The following is a 19757-nucleotide window of genomic DNA, read 5'->3' on the forward strand; positions in this document are numbered from 1 at the left end:
ATCAATCCAGGTATGCATCCAGTTTGCCAGCTCTCCCTGGATTCCATGTGATCTAAACTTCCAGAGCAGCCTGCCATGCGGAACCTTATCAAAGGCCATGCTGAAATATGTCGACTGCCCTGCCCTCCTCAACCTTCCTGGTCACTTCATCAAAGAACTCTAACCAATTTGTGAGGCCATGATCTTCCACACACAAAGCCATGCTGACTACTCCTAATGAAACCCTGTCTTTCCAAATGCATGCATATCTTATCCGTCAGAATGTTCTCAAGTAACTTTACTACAGATGTTAAGCTTACTGGTCTATAAATCCCAGGTTTTTCTTCGCAGCCTACTTGAATAAAGGCGTAACATTCACTAGCATTCTGGGACTTCGACTATGGCTAACGATGGTGCAAGTATACCAGCCAGGGATCCTGCATTCTGTTCTCTAGCCTCTTGCAGAGTTTTTGTATATATCTGATCAGGATGAGGAGATTTATCCACCTTCATACATTCTAACACATCCAACACCTGTGATATGGACTGTCCCCAAAATATCGCCAACAAACTTCCCAATTTGTCTTGTGTTTCTCCAAGATAAACATAGAGGGAGAAGTATTCATTGAGGACCTTGCCCATCCACTGCAGTTGCTCACGCGTATGTCCACTTTGGTCCTTGAGGGATCCTATTCACTCTCTCTAGTACTACTTTTTCCTTTAAAATAATGAACAAATCTGTTTGGATTCACCGTAACCTTCTCAGCTAAAGCGATCTTGTGCCCCCTTTTTGCCCTTCTGATTTCCTTCTTCAGAAAACTCCTATATCCCTTGTATATCTCCAGGGATTCCCCCAATCCCAGCTGCCTGCTCCTGAACCATACCTCCTTTTTTTCCCTTGGTCAACACCTCAATATCTCTTGTAATCCAGTATTCCCTACTCTAGCCTTGCCCTCACCCTCACAGGAATATATCGGCCTTGAACTCTAGCTATCATACTTTCAATGGTCTCCCACTTGCCTGATGTCCTTTTGTCTGCAAACAAACTACTCCAATCACCCCCTGCAAGCTTCTGTCTAATTCCATCAAAATTCACCTTGCCCCAGTTTAGAACTTGAACCTGTGGACCAGTTTTTTGTCTTTTTCCATAACTGTTTTAAAATTAATAGAACCATGTTCTCTGGTCCCAACGCCACCTCAGTCACCTGTCCTGACATATTTTCCAAGAGTAGGTCCAGATTTGCACTTCCCTGAACAGGACCCTCTATACACTGCTTGAGGAAACTTTGCTGAACAGATTTAACAAATCCCACTCATTTAAGCCTTTAACACTATGGCAGTCCCAGTCTATTTTAGGAAAATTTAAATCTCCCACTATGACATCCCCATTGCCCCTGCAAGTCTCTTCAGTCTCCGTACATATTGGTTCCTCTAATTCATTTTGACGATTTGGGGGTCTATAATACAACCTCAATAATGTCACCATCCCCTTTATATTTCTTAACTCCACCTATAAAGCCTCACTAGATGTTTCCTCAGTTGTTTCGTCTCTGACTACTGCTATGATAGTCCGCTCTTTCCTCTACCTCTGTCCCATCTAAAGCACCATCACCCTGGCACATCAAACTGTGCACCCCTGCACCACTGCCACAGTCTAGTTTAAACATTCCCTTGCAGCAGTAGCAAACCTGTCTGCCAGGATAATCAAGATAATAAAATGTGAGGCTGGATGAACACAGCAGGCCAAGCAGCATCTCAGGAGCACAAAAGCTGACGTTTCGGGCCTAGACCCTTCATCAGAGAGGGGGATGGGGAGAGGGAACTGGAATAAATAGGGAGAGAGGGGGAGGCGGACCGAAGATGGAGAGTAAAGAAGATAGGTGGAGAGAGTGTAGGTGGGGAGGTAGGGAGGGGATAGGTCAGTCCAGGGAAGACGGACAGGTCAAGGAGGTGGGATGAGGTTAGTAGGTAGCTGGGGGTGCGGCTTGGGGTGGGAGGAAGGGATGGGTGAGAGGAAGAACAGGTTAGGGAGGCAGAGACAGGTTGGACTGGTTTTGGAATGCAGTGGGTGGTGGGGGAAGAGCTGGGCTGGTTGTGTGGTGCAGTGGGGGGAGGGGACGAACTGGGCTGGTTTAGGGATGCGGTGGGGGAAGGGGAGATTTTGAAACTGGTGAAGTCCACATTGATACCATATGGCTGCAGGGTTCCCAGGCGGAATATGAGTTGCTGTTCCTGCAACCTTCGGGTGGCATCATTGTGGCACTGCAGGAGGCCCATGATGGACATGTCATCAAGAGAATGGGAGGGGGAGTGGAAATGGTTTGCGACTGGGAGGTGCAGTTGTTTGTTGCGAACTGTGCGGAGGTGTTCTGCAAAGCGGTCCCCAAGCCTCCGCTTGGTTTCCCCAATGTAGAGGAAGCCACACCGGGTACAGTGGATGCAGTATACCACATTGGCAGATGTGCAGGTGAACCTCTGCTTAGTGTGGAATGTCATCTTGGGGCCTGGGATGGGGGTGAGGGAGGAGGTGTGGGGACAAGTGTAGCATTTCCTGCGGTTGCAGGGGAAGGTGCCGGGTGTGGTGGGGTTGGAGGGCAGTGTGGAGCGAACAAGGGAGTCACGGAGAGAGTGGTCTCTCCGGAAAGCTGACAGGGGAGGGGATGGAAAAATGTCTTGGGTGGTGGGGTCGGATTGTAGATGGCGGAAGTATATATGGCGGTGGTATACTGCATCCACTGTACCCGGTGCGGCTTCCTCTACATTGGGGAAACCAAACGGAGGCTTGGGGACCGCTTTGCAGAACACCTCCGCTCAGTTCGCAACAAACAACTGCACCTCCCAGTCGCAAACCATTTCCACTCCCCCTCCCATTCTCTCGATGACATGTCCATCATGGGCCTCCTGCAGTGCCACAATGATGCCACCCGAAGGTTGCAGGAACAGCAACTCATACTCCGCCTGGGAACCCTGCAGCCATATGGTATCAATGTGGACTTCACCAGTTTCAAAATCTCCCCTTCCCCTACTGCATCCCTAAACCAGCCCAGTTCGTCCCCTCCCCCCACTGCACCACACAACCAGCCCAGCTCTTCCCCCCCACCCACTGCATTCCAAAACCAGTCCAACCTGTCTCTGCCTCCCTAACCGGTTCTTCCTCTCACCCATCCCTTCCTCCCACCCCAAGCCGCACCCCCAGCTACCTACTAACCTCATCCCACCTCCTTGACCTGTCCGTCTTCCCTGGACTGACCTATCCCCTCCCTACCTCCCCACCTACACTCTCTCCACCTATCTTCTTTACTCTCCATCTTCGGTCCGCCTCCCCCTCTCTCCCTATTTATTCCAGTTCCCTCTCCCCATCCCCCTCTCTGATGAAGGGTCTAGGCCCGAAACGTCAGCTTTTGTGCTCCTGAGATGCTGCTTGGCCTGCTGTGTTCATCCAGCCTCACATTTTATTATCTTGGAATTCTCCAGCATCTGCAGTTCCCATTATCTCTGCCAGGATAATCATCCCCCTTCGGTTCAGGTGCTACCTGTCCTTTCCTGCCCAGAAAAGATCCCAATGACCCAGGAACCTGAATTCTTGCCCCCTGCCCCAATCCTTTGGCTACGCGGTTATCTGCATATCCTCTTGTTCTTGCCGTAGCCAGCATGTGACACTGTAAGTAATCCGGAGATTATCACATTTGAGGTCCTGGTTTTTAATTTATTTATTTCCCAGCTGTCTATAATCACTCCTGAGGGCCTTATCCTTGTTTCTACCTTTTGCCATTTTTGCCAATGTGCATAATGACTTCTGGCTGATCACCCTCTCCCTTGAGAGTGCCCTGCTTCTCCTCTGAGACATCATGGACCCTGGCACCTGGGAAGCAACAAACCATCCTTTTGTACCGTACCCCTGAGCCAGCGGCTGTGCCACAAACCTGACGACTGGTGCTGTCCCCTGATCGGTCAACCCCCCCCACTCCCCCAACAGTATCTAAAGCAATATACTTGTCTTCGAGGGGAATGGCCGTGTGGGATTCCTGCACACTCTTCCTACTCCCTTTGCCTTTCCTGGTGGTCATCCAGCCACACTCTGTCTGTATCTTAGGTTTGACCACCTCACTAAAATGCTTACCTATGATTCACACAGCAGCTCAGATGATCCTGAGTGCATCCAGTTCCAGGTCCAGCTCCCTAACACGGTCTCCTAGAAGCTGCAGCTGGGTGCACTTCCCACAGTGGTAGTCATCACGGATGTAGGAGGCTTCCCTGATCTCTCACCTCCTGCAGGAGGAGCATGCCATTGCCCTAACTGCTAATTCAACTGCGCTAAGTTTGGGGAAAATTAAAAGAACTTTACCTGACTTACCTGAGGATGGTCAGCCTGAAGAAGGAATACTTTAGTGTGTGTCCTTCTAGCTCCACAGTCAGTTTTAGACCACCTTCCCTACTTCCCACCTCTGGGTCATGTGTTGTAAGTTACTTTTTTAAAGGGACAACACACCCAACTACATATATGACAAAAGCAGAGTTGAGGCCTTGGACAGATCACCTGTGACTAATAGATTCATAGGGCAGGCTTGCTGTGATGAATGCCCTACTCCACCTTTAGTTTCTTGTGTTCTTGTGATATATTGGTGTGGTGCTCAAATGTGTTTATTACTTGTTGATTATGTTGCTTAAGATACAATTAATCTTCATTTCCGATTCATCAGGTTCACATCTCAATTTTAAGAACGCTTGATGCTGCCCCTGGCATGCTGTTCTGCATTCTTCATTGAAACAGGATTGATCTGGCTTGATGGGAGCGATCAAATGAGGCTGGTCCAAAGCATAAATTGTAGATTGTGTTGGATATTTGGACCTTGAAATGTTTTTGAGTTATTGGCCCTTCTTGTGCCTCCAAATTGTCTAATTGTTCAGATGTGGAAAGAAAGGCAATTCCTCAGTCAATTTCCTTTTAAGAAACAATAATTCAATAGTTTCTTCCTTTTGTTTCCTTTTTAGGTTACCAGATAGCTGCATTGAAGTGGGAACTAAAACCTTCATTGAGCGTGACTTTGTTGCATTTCAAGATTTACAATTGCAAATAATTGCTGTTAACAAGTTAGGCATACAGACATCCGAACAATTTCGGAAGGTTGAACACGACATCGGTAAATGTCAAAGCCATTAGTTTTATTTAAAAGATGCAATACAGAATCTTCACCTCAAGTTCGTCGGTAAATGTGGTTATAAAGTATAACCTGTTTGTATCAGCTTCTCTGGACATGGCTCCCACATTCATGGCATAGTTCGCATTAAGTCAAATTCTCTCGAGTAAGAATGACAAGTGCATTGTTCTGTATGTGTTCTTCTATTGGGTTTGTCTCAAATTCCTTTCTCTGTTATTTAAAGGTTGCATTAAACCATCCCATTTCAGTTATCAATGCCATAGCTGAAACAGTGCAGATCAAAACAGGCTAAACCCATCAAACATTGGTACAGTGCCAATCATTGTCTCCACTTTCTGTCCTATTGAGTATTGTTACCAGAATAATAAAGTGTGAAGCTGGATGAACACAGCAGGCCAAGCAGCATCTCAGGGGCACAAAAGCTGACGAGATCCCCTTCCCCCACCGCATCCCAAAATCTGCCCAGTTTGTCCCCTCCTCGCTCTGCACCACACAACCAGCCCAGCTCTTCCCCTCCCCCCACTGTATCCCAAAACCAGCCCAGCCTGTCTCTGCCTCCCTAACCTGTTCTTCCTCTCACCCATCCCTTCCTCCCACCCCAAGCCGCACCTCCATTTCCTACCTACTAACCTCATCCCACCTCCTTGACCTGTCCGTCTTCCCTGGACTGACCTATCCCCTCCCTACCTCCTCACTTATACTCTCCTCTCCACCTATCCTCTTTTCTGTCCATCTTCGATCCGCCTCCCCCTCTCTCCCTATTTATTCCAGAACCCTCACACTGTTCCCTTCTCTGATGAAGGGTCTAGGCCCGAAACGTCAGCTTTTGTGCTCCTGAGATGCTGCTTGGCCTGCTGTGTTCATCCAGCTTCACACTTTATTATCTTGGATTCTCCAGCATCCGCAGTTCCCATTATTATTGTTACCAGAATGACAGCTCTTTCTCAGAGGGTGATGTGCACTTATATGCACCTGAGTTCCGTCAGTTTGACGGATGCCACAGACAACTGGAAAAGCTGGGTATGCCTGCAAAGGTTTGCATTGGCTTTTTTCTCAAGTGAGGAGAATATTAACGTGGTGGTAGTGTTTCTGGATAGTAGTCTACAGGTTGTAATCAATGCTGTGTAAGTATGAGTGCAATATCTGACTTGGCAGTTCACTTAAATTCAGCTGAGGTTTAGGTAATGAGAAAACTATAATCGACAATGTCCCACCAATTTGCATGTTCTTAAAACCATGGGCACTAAATGTGGAATTCGGAAAAAACTAATGATCTTAGCTAATGATCACAAGATTACCAGATTATTGTAAAAACATTTCTGGTATATTGTCCTTCAAGATAATCTGGCATTCTTTCCCATTCTGGCTGACGTATGACTCCAGAGGCAGGAAGGCTAGCTCTTACCATCAATATGCTAGATGTTATAATTGCCCAGAAATTTAACTGGACTAGCCAGATCATTACTGTAGCTGCATGAATAAAGCTGGTAATTGTGTGGTGAGTAACCAGTGTCTTGACTGTGCAGACCATGTTCAGCATCTACAAGGTTGAAGTTGGAATTGAAATGAAATCGTCCTTACCTTGCCTGGTATAAGTCTGGTAACCCTTCTTTACATTAAAATCCTACTGGAAGTATGGGACCAGTACTCTACACAGTACTGCAGATATGGTCTCACCAATGCCTTGCATAACTGAAACATAAACTCCCTCCTTTTGCTCCTAATTCCCCTCACAATAAGCCATAATATTCTATTAACTTCCTTGATTACTTGCTGTACCTGCAGACTAATCTTCTGAGATCCATGCACTAGGACACTTAGATCTCTCTGTCTCAGAATTCTGCAACCTCTCACCTTTTTGATAATATGCTTTTTTATTCTTTCTGCCAATTTTCCACCTTCCCACATTGTATTTTATTTGGCAGATATTTGCCCACTCACTTAAACTCACTATAATCCCCTTTTTGGTTCCTGTGTGCTCTTCAAAATTCACTTTCTCACCTGTCCTTGTGTCATGCACCATAACTTCCATCCCTTAATGAAAATTATTTATATAAATTATAGAGAGTTGAGGCCCCAATGTAGATCCCTATGGCATGCAGCTCGTGACATCCTGTCAACCTGACAAGGGCTATTTATTTGTACTCTGATTTCTGTTGTAAGCTAATTTTCTATCCATGTCAATATGCAGGAGAGGTGATGGCCTTGTGGTATTATCACTGGACTGTTAATCCAGAGATTCAGACAATGTTCTGAGGACCTGGTTTCAAATCCTGCCATGGCAGATGGGAGACTGTAAATTCAATAAATATCTGGAATTAAGAGTCTAAAGATGACTGTGTGGATCTATTGCCGGTTGTTGGAAAAACCCAACTGGTTCACTAATGTCGTTCAGGGAAGGAAACTGCCATCCTTACCTGGTCTGGCCTACATGTGACTCCAGACCCACAGCAATGTGGTTGACTCTTAACTGCCCTCTGGGCAATTAGGGATGGGCAATAAATGCTGCCTAGCCAGCAGTGCCCTCATCACACGAATGAAAGAAGGGAATACAAATACTGTCTCCTTCACAGCGAGCTTTTATTTTCCCTCTATTAACTTTTGGTGTGACACCTTATCAAATGCTTTCTGGAAGTTGAAGAAGAATACATTCATTGGTTCCCCTTTGACAAAGCCCTTTTGGTTTTCCCTGATCACCTTGAACTTATCGAAGTGAAGTGTTATAACATCTTTAATAGCTTCTACCATTTTCACTAAGATAGATATTAAGCTAACTGGCCTGTAGTTTCATGCTTTCTGCCTCCTACCCTTTTTGAATAGATGAGTTATATTAAGTATTTTCCAACCTAATGGAATCTTCTGCAAGTCAAATGAGTTTTGGAAAATTTAAACCCAATTCATCAACTAACAAACTAGGTGCTACTTTTAAGACCCTAGGATGAAATGCATCAGAATCTGGGCATTTGTCAACTCCTAGTTCTAACAGTTTGCTCAGTACTGCTTCCCTGGTAGTTTTCTTGAATACTTCCCACTCTTTTAACTCTTGACCAATCGCTATTTCTAGGCTGCTGCTTGTCTCTAGTCAAGATTGAAGGAAAATACCTGTTCAGTTCTTCCACTATCCTCAATTCCCCAGACACCTTTTCTGTAGGTCCAGCACTTTGTTAACTTGTTTCTCTTTTAAAAGCTGGAGATAATTTTCCTATCTGTCTTTGCATTTCTGGCTAACTTTCTCTCAGACTCTAATTTTTCCCTCATTTTTTAAAAACAGTTCTTGGCTGTTAGTTTTAATTCTGTCCAATCTTGTGACCTTTGCACATTTATGTCTTTATTTTGAGATTGATACAATCTTTAACTTTATTAAGCAACCGCGGATAGCAGCTCTGTGCCTTTGAATTCTTATTTGTTGGAATTGCAATGATGTGACATGCATGAGAATGCAAATAGTTTCCCTCCAACTCTCATCCCAATCTGACTTATGTTCTGGAGCTCCATCTCTACGAAGTCTTTGTGCCTACACCATATGGACTGTAGCAGTTGAAGCTCGTGGCTCAGCACCAAATATTCAAGGCCAATTAGAATGGGAAATAAATATTGCCCTTGGTAGTGAAGTGCTTGTTCTGTGAATTATTTTTTAAAAATCTGTTACTCTTTTGATATTTTCAACATAGACAACTTGCTTCAGACATTATTTTTGATCTGTTTGCATTTCAGTATTTCAACCTTACACACCAGAACTCCTCAAGGTGTTGAAAGGTCCAACTGACTTCCAGCTAACTGTGGAATGGAATGAAGGTGGCACAAAATATGGTGTAGGTTTAGAACTAATCTTCGAAATCCAAGTCTTCCTCTCACACACAATGCAGGAGGTCTGGACGGTAAGTGAAGTTATGAAATTATACGTGGGGAATTGATGTCAGTTATTGGACTATAATTTCAGAAACTCTTGTGAAAGATTCTTGCAGTCAAGCATGTTGTTCTGGTCTTCACCTGAGAACACCTCAGGTTTTCAGCTGTCTCTCCTCCTATCATGTAAGAGCTGACTTGTGGTAGAGAATACTTGGTAAATCTAGACTGTACGCATACTGAAAAAAGTTGACCACATGCAGGTATCCCAGCTGAACCTGAAATCTACAGATGTTTAGGCTTTAGTAGCTGGATCAGAAGATATAGCGGCACGGTGGCTTAGTGTTTAGCACTGCTGCCTCACGGCATCAGGGACCCAGGTTTGATTCCACCCTTGGGTGACTCTGTGTAGAGTTTGCATATTCTCCCTGTGTCTGTGTGGGTTTCCTCTGGGTGCTCTGGTTTCCTCCCACAGCCCCAAGATGTGCAGGCTGGGTGGATTGACCATGCTAAATTGCCCACAGTGTTCAGGGATGTGGAGCTTAGGTGGGAAATAGGGGGATGGGTCGGTGTGGACTTGTTGGACCAAAGGGCCTGTTGCCACACTGTAGGGATTCTATGACCTATGAACTCGTCAACCCATTGAGTCCAGTCTGCCCACTCAGTGAGAAAACTACCAGGAGTGAGACTCCTGACTCACTTTATCTTGCTTTTCCTGACTTGGGTGGGTAAGGGATTGGTGTGGGAAAGAGGGATTCCATTTCATGGGGCATTGGCATCAGCTTTGGAACTTGGGGGCGGGAATCTGTACTGTTGGGACGGTCTCCACCTGAACCAATCTGGAACCAGTGTTCTCGCGAAAAGGATAAATAGGGTGATCACTAGGACTTCTGAGTCCGGGGTAGGGGGGAAGGGAAAGCGACAGGGAGTATGGAGTTAAATGGAAAGATAAGCAGCAGGATAGCACGTGTGCAGGTGGGTTTAAGCTTGAGGCAGACTAGGAATGCAGCAAAAAGGAAGGATAACTTAGGACATCTTATGATATACAATATCTCAAATAATAATAAGAATATTAGCATTAAGGCACTTTACCTAAATGCTCGTAGTATTCATAACAAAGTAGATGAATTAATGGCACAAATCATCTTGAATGATTATGATGTTGTAGGCATCACAGAGATGTGGTTGCAGAGGGTTCAGGACTGACGGTTAAACATCTAAGGATTTACAACTTATCGAAAAGACAGGGATGTGGGCAGAGGGGGTCGAGTTGCCTTAGTTGATTAAGAATGAAATTATATCTATGGCACTGAATAACATAGGGTCAGATGATGTGGAGTCTGTGTGGGCAGAGTTGAGGAACCACAAAGGCAAAAAAACCATAATGGGAGTTATGTACAAACCTCCTAACAGTGATCAGGACCAGGGGCGCAAGTTGCACCAAGAAATAGACAGGGCACGTTGGAGAGGCAATGTCATGGTGATCTTGGGGGACTTCAATGTGCAGTGGACTAGGTGAATAATGTTGCTGGTCGATCCAAAGAAAGAGAATTCATGGAATGTTTACGGGATGGCTTCTTAGAATGTCTTGTGACGGAGCCCACAAGGGAGCAGGATATTCTGGACTTATTCCAATGTAATGAGCCAGACTTTATAAAAGATCTTAAAGTAAGGGAACACTTAGGAGGCAGCCATCATAATATGATAGAGTTCAGTCTGCAGTTTGAAAGAGAGAAGGCAAAATCGGATGTAAATGGTGTTACAGTTAAATAAAGGTAATTACAGGGGCATGAGAGAGGAACTGATGAAAATCAACTGGAAGCAGAGCCTAACGGGGAAGACAGTAGAGCAACAATGGCAGGAGTTTCTGGGTGTATTTGAGGACACAGTACAGAGGTTCATCCCAAAGAAAAGAAAGATTATCCGGGGGTGGGATTAGACAGCCAGGGCTGACAAAGGAAGTCAGGAAATATATCAAAGAAAAAGAGCCTATAAAGTGGCCAAGAGTACTGGAAAATCAGAAGATTGGGAAGGCTAGAAAAACAGACAGAGGATGACAAAGAGAGAAATAAGGAAGGAGAGGATCAAATATGAAGGTAGGCTAGCCAGTAATATTAGAAATGATAGTAAAAGTTTCTTTCAACACATAAGAAACAAACAAGAGGCAAAAGTAAACATTGGGCCGCTCCAAATTGATGCTGGAAGGCTAGTGATAGGCGATGAGGAAATATCTGAAGAACTTAATAAGTACTTTGCATCAGTCTTCACAGTGGAAGACATGAGTAATATCCCAACAATTAGGGAGAGTCAGAGGGCAGGTCAGAGGGCAGAGTTGAGTATGGTAGGCATTACAAAAGAGAAAGTGCTAGAAAAGCTAAAAGGTTTAAAAATTGATAAATCTCCTGGCCCCGATGGGCTACATCCTACAGTTCTGAGGGAGGTGGCTGAGGAAACAGCGGAGGCATTGGCTGTGATCTTTCAAAAGTTACTGGAGTCTGGGGAAGTCCCAGATGATTGGAAAATCGCTCTTGTAACCTCCTTGTTCAAGAAAGGATCAAGACAAAATATGGAAAATTATAGGCCGATTAGCCTAACCTCGGTTGTTTGTAAAATTCTAGAATCCATTGTCAAGGATGAGATTTCTAAATTCTTGGAAGTGCAGAGTCGGATTAGAACAAGTCAGCATGGATTTATTAAGAAGAGGTCGTGCCTGACAAACCTGTTAGAATTCTTTTGAAGAGGTAACAAATATGTTAGACCAGGGAAACCCATGGAATGTTATCGATCTAACCTTCCGAAAGGCCTTCGATAAGGTGCCTCATGGGAGGCTGCTGAGTAAGGTGAGGGCCCATGGTGTTAGAGGTGAGCTACTGGCTTGGATTGAGGATTGGCTGTCTGACAGAAGGTGCAGAGTTGGGATAAAAGGCTCTTTTTCGGAATGGCAACCGGTGACAAGTGGTGTCCCACACAGTTCAGTGTTGGGGCCACAGCTGTTCACCTTATATGTTAATGATCTGGATGAAGGGACTGGGGGCGTTCTGGTGAAGTTTGCCAATGATACGAAGTTAGGTGGACAGGCAGGTAGTACTGAGGAGGAGGGGAGGCTACAGAAAGATTTAGACAGTTGAGAGTTTTCCAGGAAATGGCTGAAATTCAATGTGAGCAATTGTGAGGTTTTGCACTTTGGAAAAAAGAATACAGGCATGGACTATTTTCTAAACTGTGAGAAAATTCTAAAGCTGAATTACAAAGGGATCTGGGAGTGCTAGTCCAGGATTCTCTAAAAGTTGACTTGCAGGTTGATTCCATGATTAAGAAAGCAAATGTAATGTTGTCACTTATCTCAAGACGGTTGGAATATAAAAGCAGCGATGTGCTTCTGAGACTTTATAAAGCTCTCGTTAGGCCCCATTTAGAATACTGTGTCCAGTCTTGGGGCCCCACACCTCAGAAAGGACATACTGGCACTGGACCGTGTCCAGCGGAGATTCACACGGATGATCCCTGGAATGGTAGGCCTAACATACGATGAACGGCTAAGGATCCTGGGATTGTACTCATTAGAGTTTAGAAGGTTGAGGGGAGATCTAATAGAAACTTACAAGATAATGCATGGCTTAGGAAGGATGGTGCTGGGAAGTTGTTTCGTTAGGCAGGGAGACTAGGACCCATGGGCACAGCCTTAGAATTGGAGGGGGTCAATTTAGAAGGGAAATGAGGAGACATTTCAGCCAGAGAGTGTGGGCTTGTGGAATTCATTGCCATGGAGTGCAGCGGAGGCTGGGACGTTAAATGTCATCAAGACGGAGATTGACAAATTCTTGACCTCGCAAGGAATTAAGGGTTACGAGGAGAGTGCGGGTAAATGGAGTTGAAATGCCCATCAGCCTTGATTAAATGGCAGAGTTTTGGATAAGCATATGGACGTACATGGAATAGTGTAGGTTAGATGGGCTTGAGATTGGTATGACAGGTCGGCACAATATTGACGGCCGAAGGGCCTGTACTGTGCTGTTATGTTCTATGTTCAGAGTGGACTTGATGGGCTGAATGGCCTTACTTCCATTCCTATGTCTTATGGAGCAATTGAATTAACAAGTTAGCTGAATCGCTGCAACCACTCTGAATCTCTAACAACTTTATATTCCATGAAGTCCTTTTCGAAGTGTTTTCAAAGAACAAATAGGACATGTGGCAGCCAATTTCTGTTCAAGAAGGTATCCAATAACATCTGACTATAATTTTTAGGTAATGTTCCCTGGTGTGAGATTTCCCAACTCACCAAATGTAGTTTATCTGATCCTACCCTCTGATTTTGACTTAATATTGTAAAAAGATCCAACCCACATTTTTCTGAAAAAGGATTATTTTTGCAGGGGAATTACAGTAGCACTGTGGACATTTCCCATGACAAGATCCTGCAGTTCAACTGGACCTCAGATATGCCCCTCCAGTGCACAGCACACTCTGTGAGGATCCGTGCCATTAGCGGTGAGAGTGAAATCCTGTTTTCTGGCGTCAAAGCTTGGAGTGACTGGAGTCCTGCCTTAACAATTGAAGGTGAGTCCCTTGTTACCTTGCTGAAATATTGAAACAGTATGACTGGATCTCATCCACATGTTCAAACAAAAACTTCACTGACAAAGGTAGGTTCACTGAGTGATGTGATGTCAATCTGCATGGCGTTAAGCCATGCTGTGCATTCAGGCATATAACTTGCCATTAGCAATATGAACTCATGTAATACACAGTAAATTGTATGACTTTTTTCAAGTAACCCTGAGGGTATTTGTATCATATTTTAGTTCCCTTTGGTGCCGTCTGAGAGTTTTCATACAATCATAGAATCACGACTGTGTGGAAGCAGGCCAATTGGCCCATTAGGTCCACACCAACCGCCTAAAGAGTGTCTCAGCCAGACCCATCCCCCATACGCTATCTCTAACCATGCACTTCCCGTGGCCAGTCTACCTAGCCTGCATATCTTTTGGGCTTCGAGAGGAAACTAGAGAATATGCAAACTCCACGCAGATGGTTGCCCGAGACTGGAATTGAACCTGGATTCCTGGCACTGTGAGGCAGCTGTGCTAGCCACTGTGCCACCCAATGTCTAGGCCACTCGCCTGTCAGAGTTGCACTCCCTGTAACTTGGAGCGATGCAGCAAACAGTTTTGATTGGCCCATAAGTACGATTTTCTGTCATTCAGCGCAAAACTGGGACAAAACAGTAAATTAATTTGAGTGTTTGTCTGCATTGATGACAGGCTACATACACATTTGTAATTCTGGACTTGCAGATTACAAGGCACAAATCAGGAGTGTGATGGAATACTCCCCAATTGCCTGGATCCGTGCAGCTCCGGCAACATTCCAGGAGCTTGACACCACCCAGAAAAAGCAGCTCACTTGATTGGCACCGCATTCACTCCCTCCACTGCTGAGGCTCAGTTGCAGCTCAGTGTACCATCTATAAGATGCACTGCAGAAATTCACCAAAGTTTCTTAGACGGCACTGTTGAAACTGATGGCTTCTTCCATTCTAAGTACAAGGGGAGCAGATGTATAGGAATGCCATTGCCCACAAGTTCCCTTCTAAGTAACTTACAATCCTGACTTGGAAATAAATGGCCCCTCCTTAATCGTCGTTGGACCAAACTCCTGGAATTTCCTCTCTAGGTGCATCTTGTGTCTACCTACAGCTTATGGTCTTTAGTGGTTTGAGAAGGAAGCTCACCACTACCTTCTTGAGGGCAACTATGGATGGACAATAAATACTGGCCTGGCCAGTCATGCCCACATCCCAGGAGTGAATAAAAACAGGACTTTTCATCCTTCCTGTAGTTTCCAACATTCCACCTCTCGAGGACATACTTTTCCACACTCCATACCAAGACAATATGTAAGGGAAATGTTTTCTACCCAACTCAAACTGAAGTTATTTTGCTGCATCCAGTCACTACTCTTCCTGTTTGTCTCCCTTCTCAGCTACTATCTGTACATTCTCCCTCCAGATCTTGTTCCTATTTCCTCATTCTCTGTTCCTCACATATCAGTCGTCCTCACTCCTGCAATCTCTATACCTCAGCCCTTCACCCCCTCCTGCCTGTCCTGTCCTCCTCCTATCTTGTATTATTTCGCATTCTCCTGCCAGCCCCTCTCCCACTTTCCCTGACCGTGCCACCTTATCTTTCTTTCCTCCTCCTTCACTTTGTTCTTTCCCCAGCTCTTCCACTCATTTGGGTGCTGGGCATTGGCGAGCTGGAGAGTGGGCAAAAGATGGTGGGGGCAGATGATCTGAGATTAGATTTATCTAAGTGCTACCATCAAATTTTTTTTGGAAGAATTGATGAGCTCAACACAGCCCTTACTGGGTGTGTCTTCAGCTTGCAACTTGTAAAGTGTGTGGGCACATCACTGGGCCTCTCTAGTTCACTCTTGAACTGTGGTGTGAATGTTTGGTCAAGGTGAGGGTCAGCAGTGAACATCTTCCCTGACAGTAACTTTATTTCTGCATGTGATCTGCTTTCTGCTCACATCGAATTCTTTGCAACTTTGTTACATAGAACATAGGACAGTACAGGCCCTTCGACCCATGACGTTGTGTTGACCTATTATCCTACTAAGATCAATCTATCCTGCATACCGTACATTTTACAATCCTCCATGTGGCTATCCTGGCGTTGCTTAAATGTCTCTTAAAGTATCGTTAAATAAAGTTACGTCAAAGTCCTTTCGATCAGTTTATTAGGTGAAAGGTGTCATGTAAACCAAAGTTGATAAAAGCCTGTTGACCTGAAATGTCAACTTTGTTTTTACCCCTGTAAATGCCGCCAGAATTGAGTGCTTTGAGCGTTTGTTTTATTTGTAATAAGTATGTTTATTTTTCTTTTCCAGGGCTAGACACATTTAACCAAACGAAAGGTAAAATCTATCCTGTGGATGGTACTGTTCTAAAAGCAGGATCCAGCTTGACGTTTTGTTGTGTAGCTGGTCAAGGAAAAAGAATTGATAAATTGTATTTCAGTGACTTGAATGCAACAGTTATCGAATTAAGTGACAGGAGCCAGGCCATCAAGGTACAGAATGTCACCCCCTCGATAGAATCTGGAACAAACGTTATTTGCATTACAAACGTGCTTGTGTATGAAGGAGCAGTCATATACATTGGCTGTAAGTATTGTAATGACATGAATGGCAATTAACTTTGGTCTTGATTTCTGTGTTTGTGTGTATGCTGAATGTTGGAAATTTATGTCTGCCTGTTTGAGCTGGGTTGCCAGTATACCTTGATGTCCGCACACTGCAATGCCAGTGCAGTGCACATCATGCAAAACGATGTACATTCGACAAACTATACAATGCTTGTATACCAAAATGATCATGAATAACGTATGTGATGTAGATTGGTGGATGTGGTTGCCTTTGATCATCGGCATTGTTTTGATAGATGAGCAACATTTCAAGTGTGGTCAGCTTACTTTACTGGTTAATGGTGCTGGAGGGAGGAAGCTCAGTAATTCTTGCAATGATCACCTGTTTCATACTTCTCTCCTAATTACTGGTGGCTGTTGACCACATGTAGCAGTCATTGTTTGTAGTAGTTGTACATCGAGTGATGATGTTAGACTTAGAATCAAATTGTCATTGGAGGAGCCAACTATGGCTGTATCCACAGGCTTTCTGTAATACTGTAAGATAGGAGTGGAATTAGGCCATTTGGCCCATCAGTCTGCTCCACCATTTATCATGGCTGATATGTTTCTCAACCCCGTTCACCTGCCATTTTCCCGTAACTCTTGACCCCCTTGCTAATCAAGAGCCTATGTATCTAAAGACAGAATGAGTGCCTTTGAACTTGTGTTTTTAGATCCCCCTGATTTGCCAAGAAATCTCAGCTGTGAAACTCGTGACTTACAAACACTAAACTGTACTTTCGAACCAGGGAGGTCAACTTCATTAGTCTCAAAGCGTCGGACTAGATATAGTATCATCGACAGGTAAACTCCTTTCTGTGTCTATTTCACTTTTCCTTTGTGAATCTGTGTTCATCGTACTGCGTCAGATTGTGTGGCCCTTTATCAAACCAGTCTTCTTAGAATCACAGAATTACTACAGCACAGAAGGATGCCATGCCGACCATGTGTCTGCAGTAGCTTTCTGAATAATCATTTCTCCAGCCTTTTCCCGCAACCTTGCATATGTTCCTTTTCAAGTAACTATGGTCTTTGCAAAGCTTGATTGAGCCTGCTGCCAAAACAGTCTTGGGTTGTGCCTTCCAGATCCTAACTACCTGTTTTGTGAAAAAGCTTTTTCTCTTATCACTTTTTTCAATTTCTTTAAACCTGTGCCTTCCTCTTATATAACAAGGTGTAGAGCTGGATGAAAACAGGAGGCCAAGCAGCATCAAAGGAGCAGGAAAGCTAAGGTTTCAGGTCTAGACCCTTCTTCCCTGTCTGTGTGGAGTTTGCATATTCTCCCTGTGTCTGTGCGGGTTTCCGCTGGGTGCTCTGGTTTCCTCCCACTGTCCAAGTGGATTAGCCATGCTCAAGTGCCCATGGTGTTCAGGGATGTGTAAACTAGGTGGGTTATAGGCGGATGGGTATGGCTGGCATTCTCTGATGGTTGGGCCAAAGGATCTGTTTCCACACTGTCGGGATTCTGTGATCAATGATTACTTCCTAAAATACATCACACACAACTGGGTACAACACCCCACCTGGGGCTGTACCACTGTTTGAAACAAGTTCAGCATAACCTTCCTGCTCTTGGCCCATCTTGTGACCTTTGTCTGTGGATTGTAGAGCAGTTCCCATGCACAGTGGCTGTGAAGCTGATTGACAGATGAATGCACACCACTCTGGATGTGATTTGACTGTTACTTTCTCAGGTGAAAGGTCAGTAATTTCAATCTGTATTCTATAAACTGCTTGCTTTTCTTTGGTCAACCCTCTTGAGTCCACCCTCCCGAGACTTACTTTCTTTGGGAGCTGGGGGACTGCAACCAAATATAAGCTTTGAGCCACGACTGCCGAAGTGGTTAATTCTTTCGTCGCTCCAGGGCTTTTCTGGTCAACTTTGTGCATTATGTGAAGGAATGTTTTTTCCATTCAGACTAGCTGCTTGCCTTAAGTAGGTGCAGACAATTCCATAACACTGGTTCATACGAGAGCCGCTGGGGGCTTCTCTGAAAGTCAAGGCTATTGTTTCTCCTCAGGCAGTCATACCTAAAACATTTATTGGAGCAGAAAAGCTGACGTTTCGGGTCTCGACCCAAAACGTTGGCTTTCCTGCTCCTCTGATGCTGCTTGGCCTGCTGTGTTCATCCAGCTTCACACTGTTTTATCTCAGATTCTCCGGCATCGGCAGTTCCTACTGTCTCTAACACATTTATTTCCTGTTTAAGGGACCTGCAGTACAGAAATTGCCTACCTTAAATTCCCATGAGTTAAAAATTAGCAAACACCATCCTTTTATTATATGTAACATTACTTTAACTTCAATTCCCAGACATACAGCTTGCAAATCATTAGCTGTTAATAGAAGACAGTGTAAAAACCAAGAGCTGTGCAACGGCGACCACACACTGTCTCCAATATTTCTCATTCATTAGGTCATCCAAGATCACCTCACCATGTGAAGAAGCTTCAAAGATCCACCCGCATTACTGGTGCAGTTTTCCAATTTCAAATGGCAATGATATATATAATCTTTCAGTACATGGTAAAAACCCACTGGGAGAAGCTCAGTCGCATATAACAGTGGATGTGACCCATGTGTGTAAGTATATCATTTATAATAAAGATTGTCATAAACCTTCTGCGTTGTCTTTGCCTTCGATTTATTCCAGCAGGTGTCTGTTGGAATATTTTAAATTTGCTTCAAGACAAGGCAATTGACCTCCCATTGTTTGTGACACTGCCCATTCTTCATGTATTGAACTAGACATAGTCAACAGGCCATTCACACACATGCGTACAAATGCAGCTTATCATATGGAGGGAATAAGGCCTCTCTTGATCTTCATTTCCAACTTCTGTCGTGACATCAATCGCCTCAACATCTCCACTCCTCTCACTTACTCCAACCTTTCCCCCATGGAATGTGCAGCCCTTTTCTCTCTCCGCTCCAACCCGAACCTCACCATCAGACTTGCAGACAGGGGAGGCATGGTAGTGGTATGGCGCACTGACCTTACCATCGCCATGGCCAGGTGTCAACTCTCTGAAACCACCTCCTCAATCATGACCCCACACCTGACCACCAAACCATATTTCTCAACCTCCCACCCACAGTCTCCAACCTCACTGTTCCCCAACCCCACACCGTCCACTTCTATCTCCTTCACCAAATCCACAAACCTGACTCTCCCGGCCAACCCATTGTTTCTGCCTGCTCCAGCCCTGCTGAGCTTATCTCCACTTAGCTTGACTCTCTCTTCTTCCCCCTCTGGTCCAGGAACTCCCCACCTACATCTGGGATACCACCCACACCCTCCACCTCCTCCAAGACCTCAGCTTCATGATGGACATCCAGTCCTGATACACTTGTAACCCCCACGCTGATGGCCTAAAAGCTCTCCACTTCTTCCTCTCCCAATGCCCAATCAATTCCCATCCACTGACACCCTTATCTGTTTAACTGAACTCATCCTTACCCTTATCAACTTCTCCTTTAACTCCTCCCACTTTGTACAGACTAAGGGGATGGCCGTGGGAACCCGCATGGGCCCAAGCTGTGTCTGCCTCTTCTTGGGACAAGTGGAACAATCTCTCT

The 19757-nt window shown here is 44.8% G+C and overlaps 1 protein-coding gene across 10 annotated transcripts in view; it reads left to right on the forward strand.

Moving 5' to 3' along the window:
- The window catches only part of lifra (LIF receptor subunit alpha a), a 204500-nt gene that overhangs the window by 136609 nt on the left and 48134 nt on the right, over window positions 1-19757 (forward strand). For all 10 annotated transcript variants that reach the window (XM_059644946.1, XM_059644947.1, XM_059644949.1 and 7 more), the window contains 6 exons: window positions 4972-5120; window positions 8853-9016; window positions 13361-13544; window positions 15879-16154; window positions 16852-16981; window positions 18595-18761. In XM_059644946.1, the coding sequence (XP_059500929.1) occupies window positions 4972-5120; window positions 8853-9016; window positions 13361-13544; window positions 15879-16154; window positions 16852-16981; window positions 18595-18761 (1070 nt within the window). The remainder of the gene's footprint in view (window positions 1-4971; window positions 5121-8852; window positions 9017-13360; window positions 13545-15878; window positions 16155-16851; window positions 16982-18594; window positions 18762-19757) is intronic.

This window comes from Stegostoma tigrinum, chromosome 3, assembly GCF_030684315.1.
Source record: "Stegostoma tigrinum isolate sSteTig4 chromosome 3, sSteTig4.hap1, whole genome shotgun sequence".
Classification (NCBI taxonomy): Eukaryota; Metazoa; Chordata; class Chondrichthyes; order Orectolobiformes; family Stegostomatidae; genus Stegostoma; species Stegostoma tigrinum.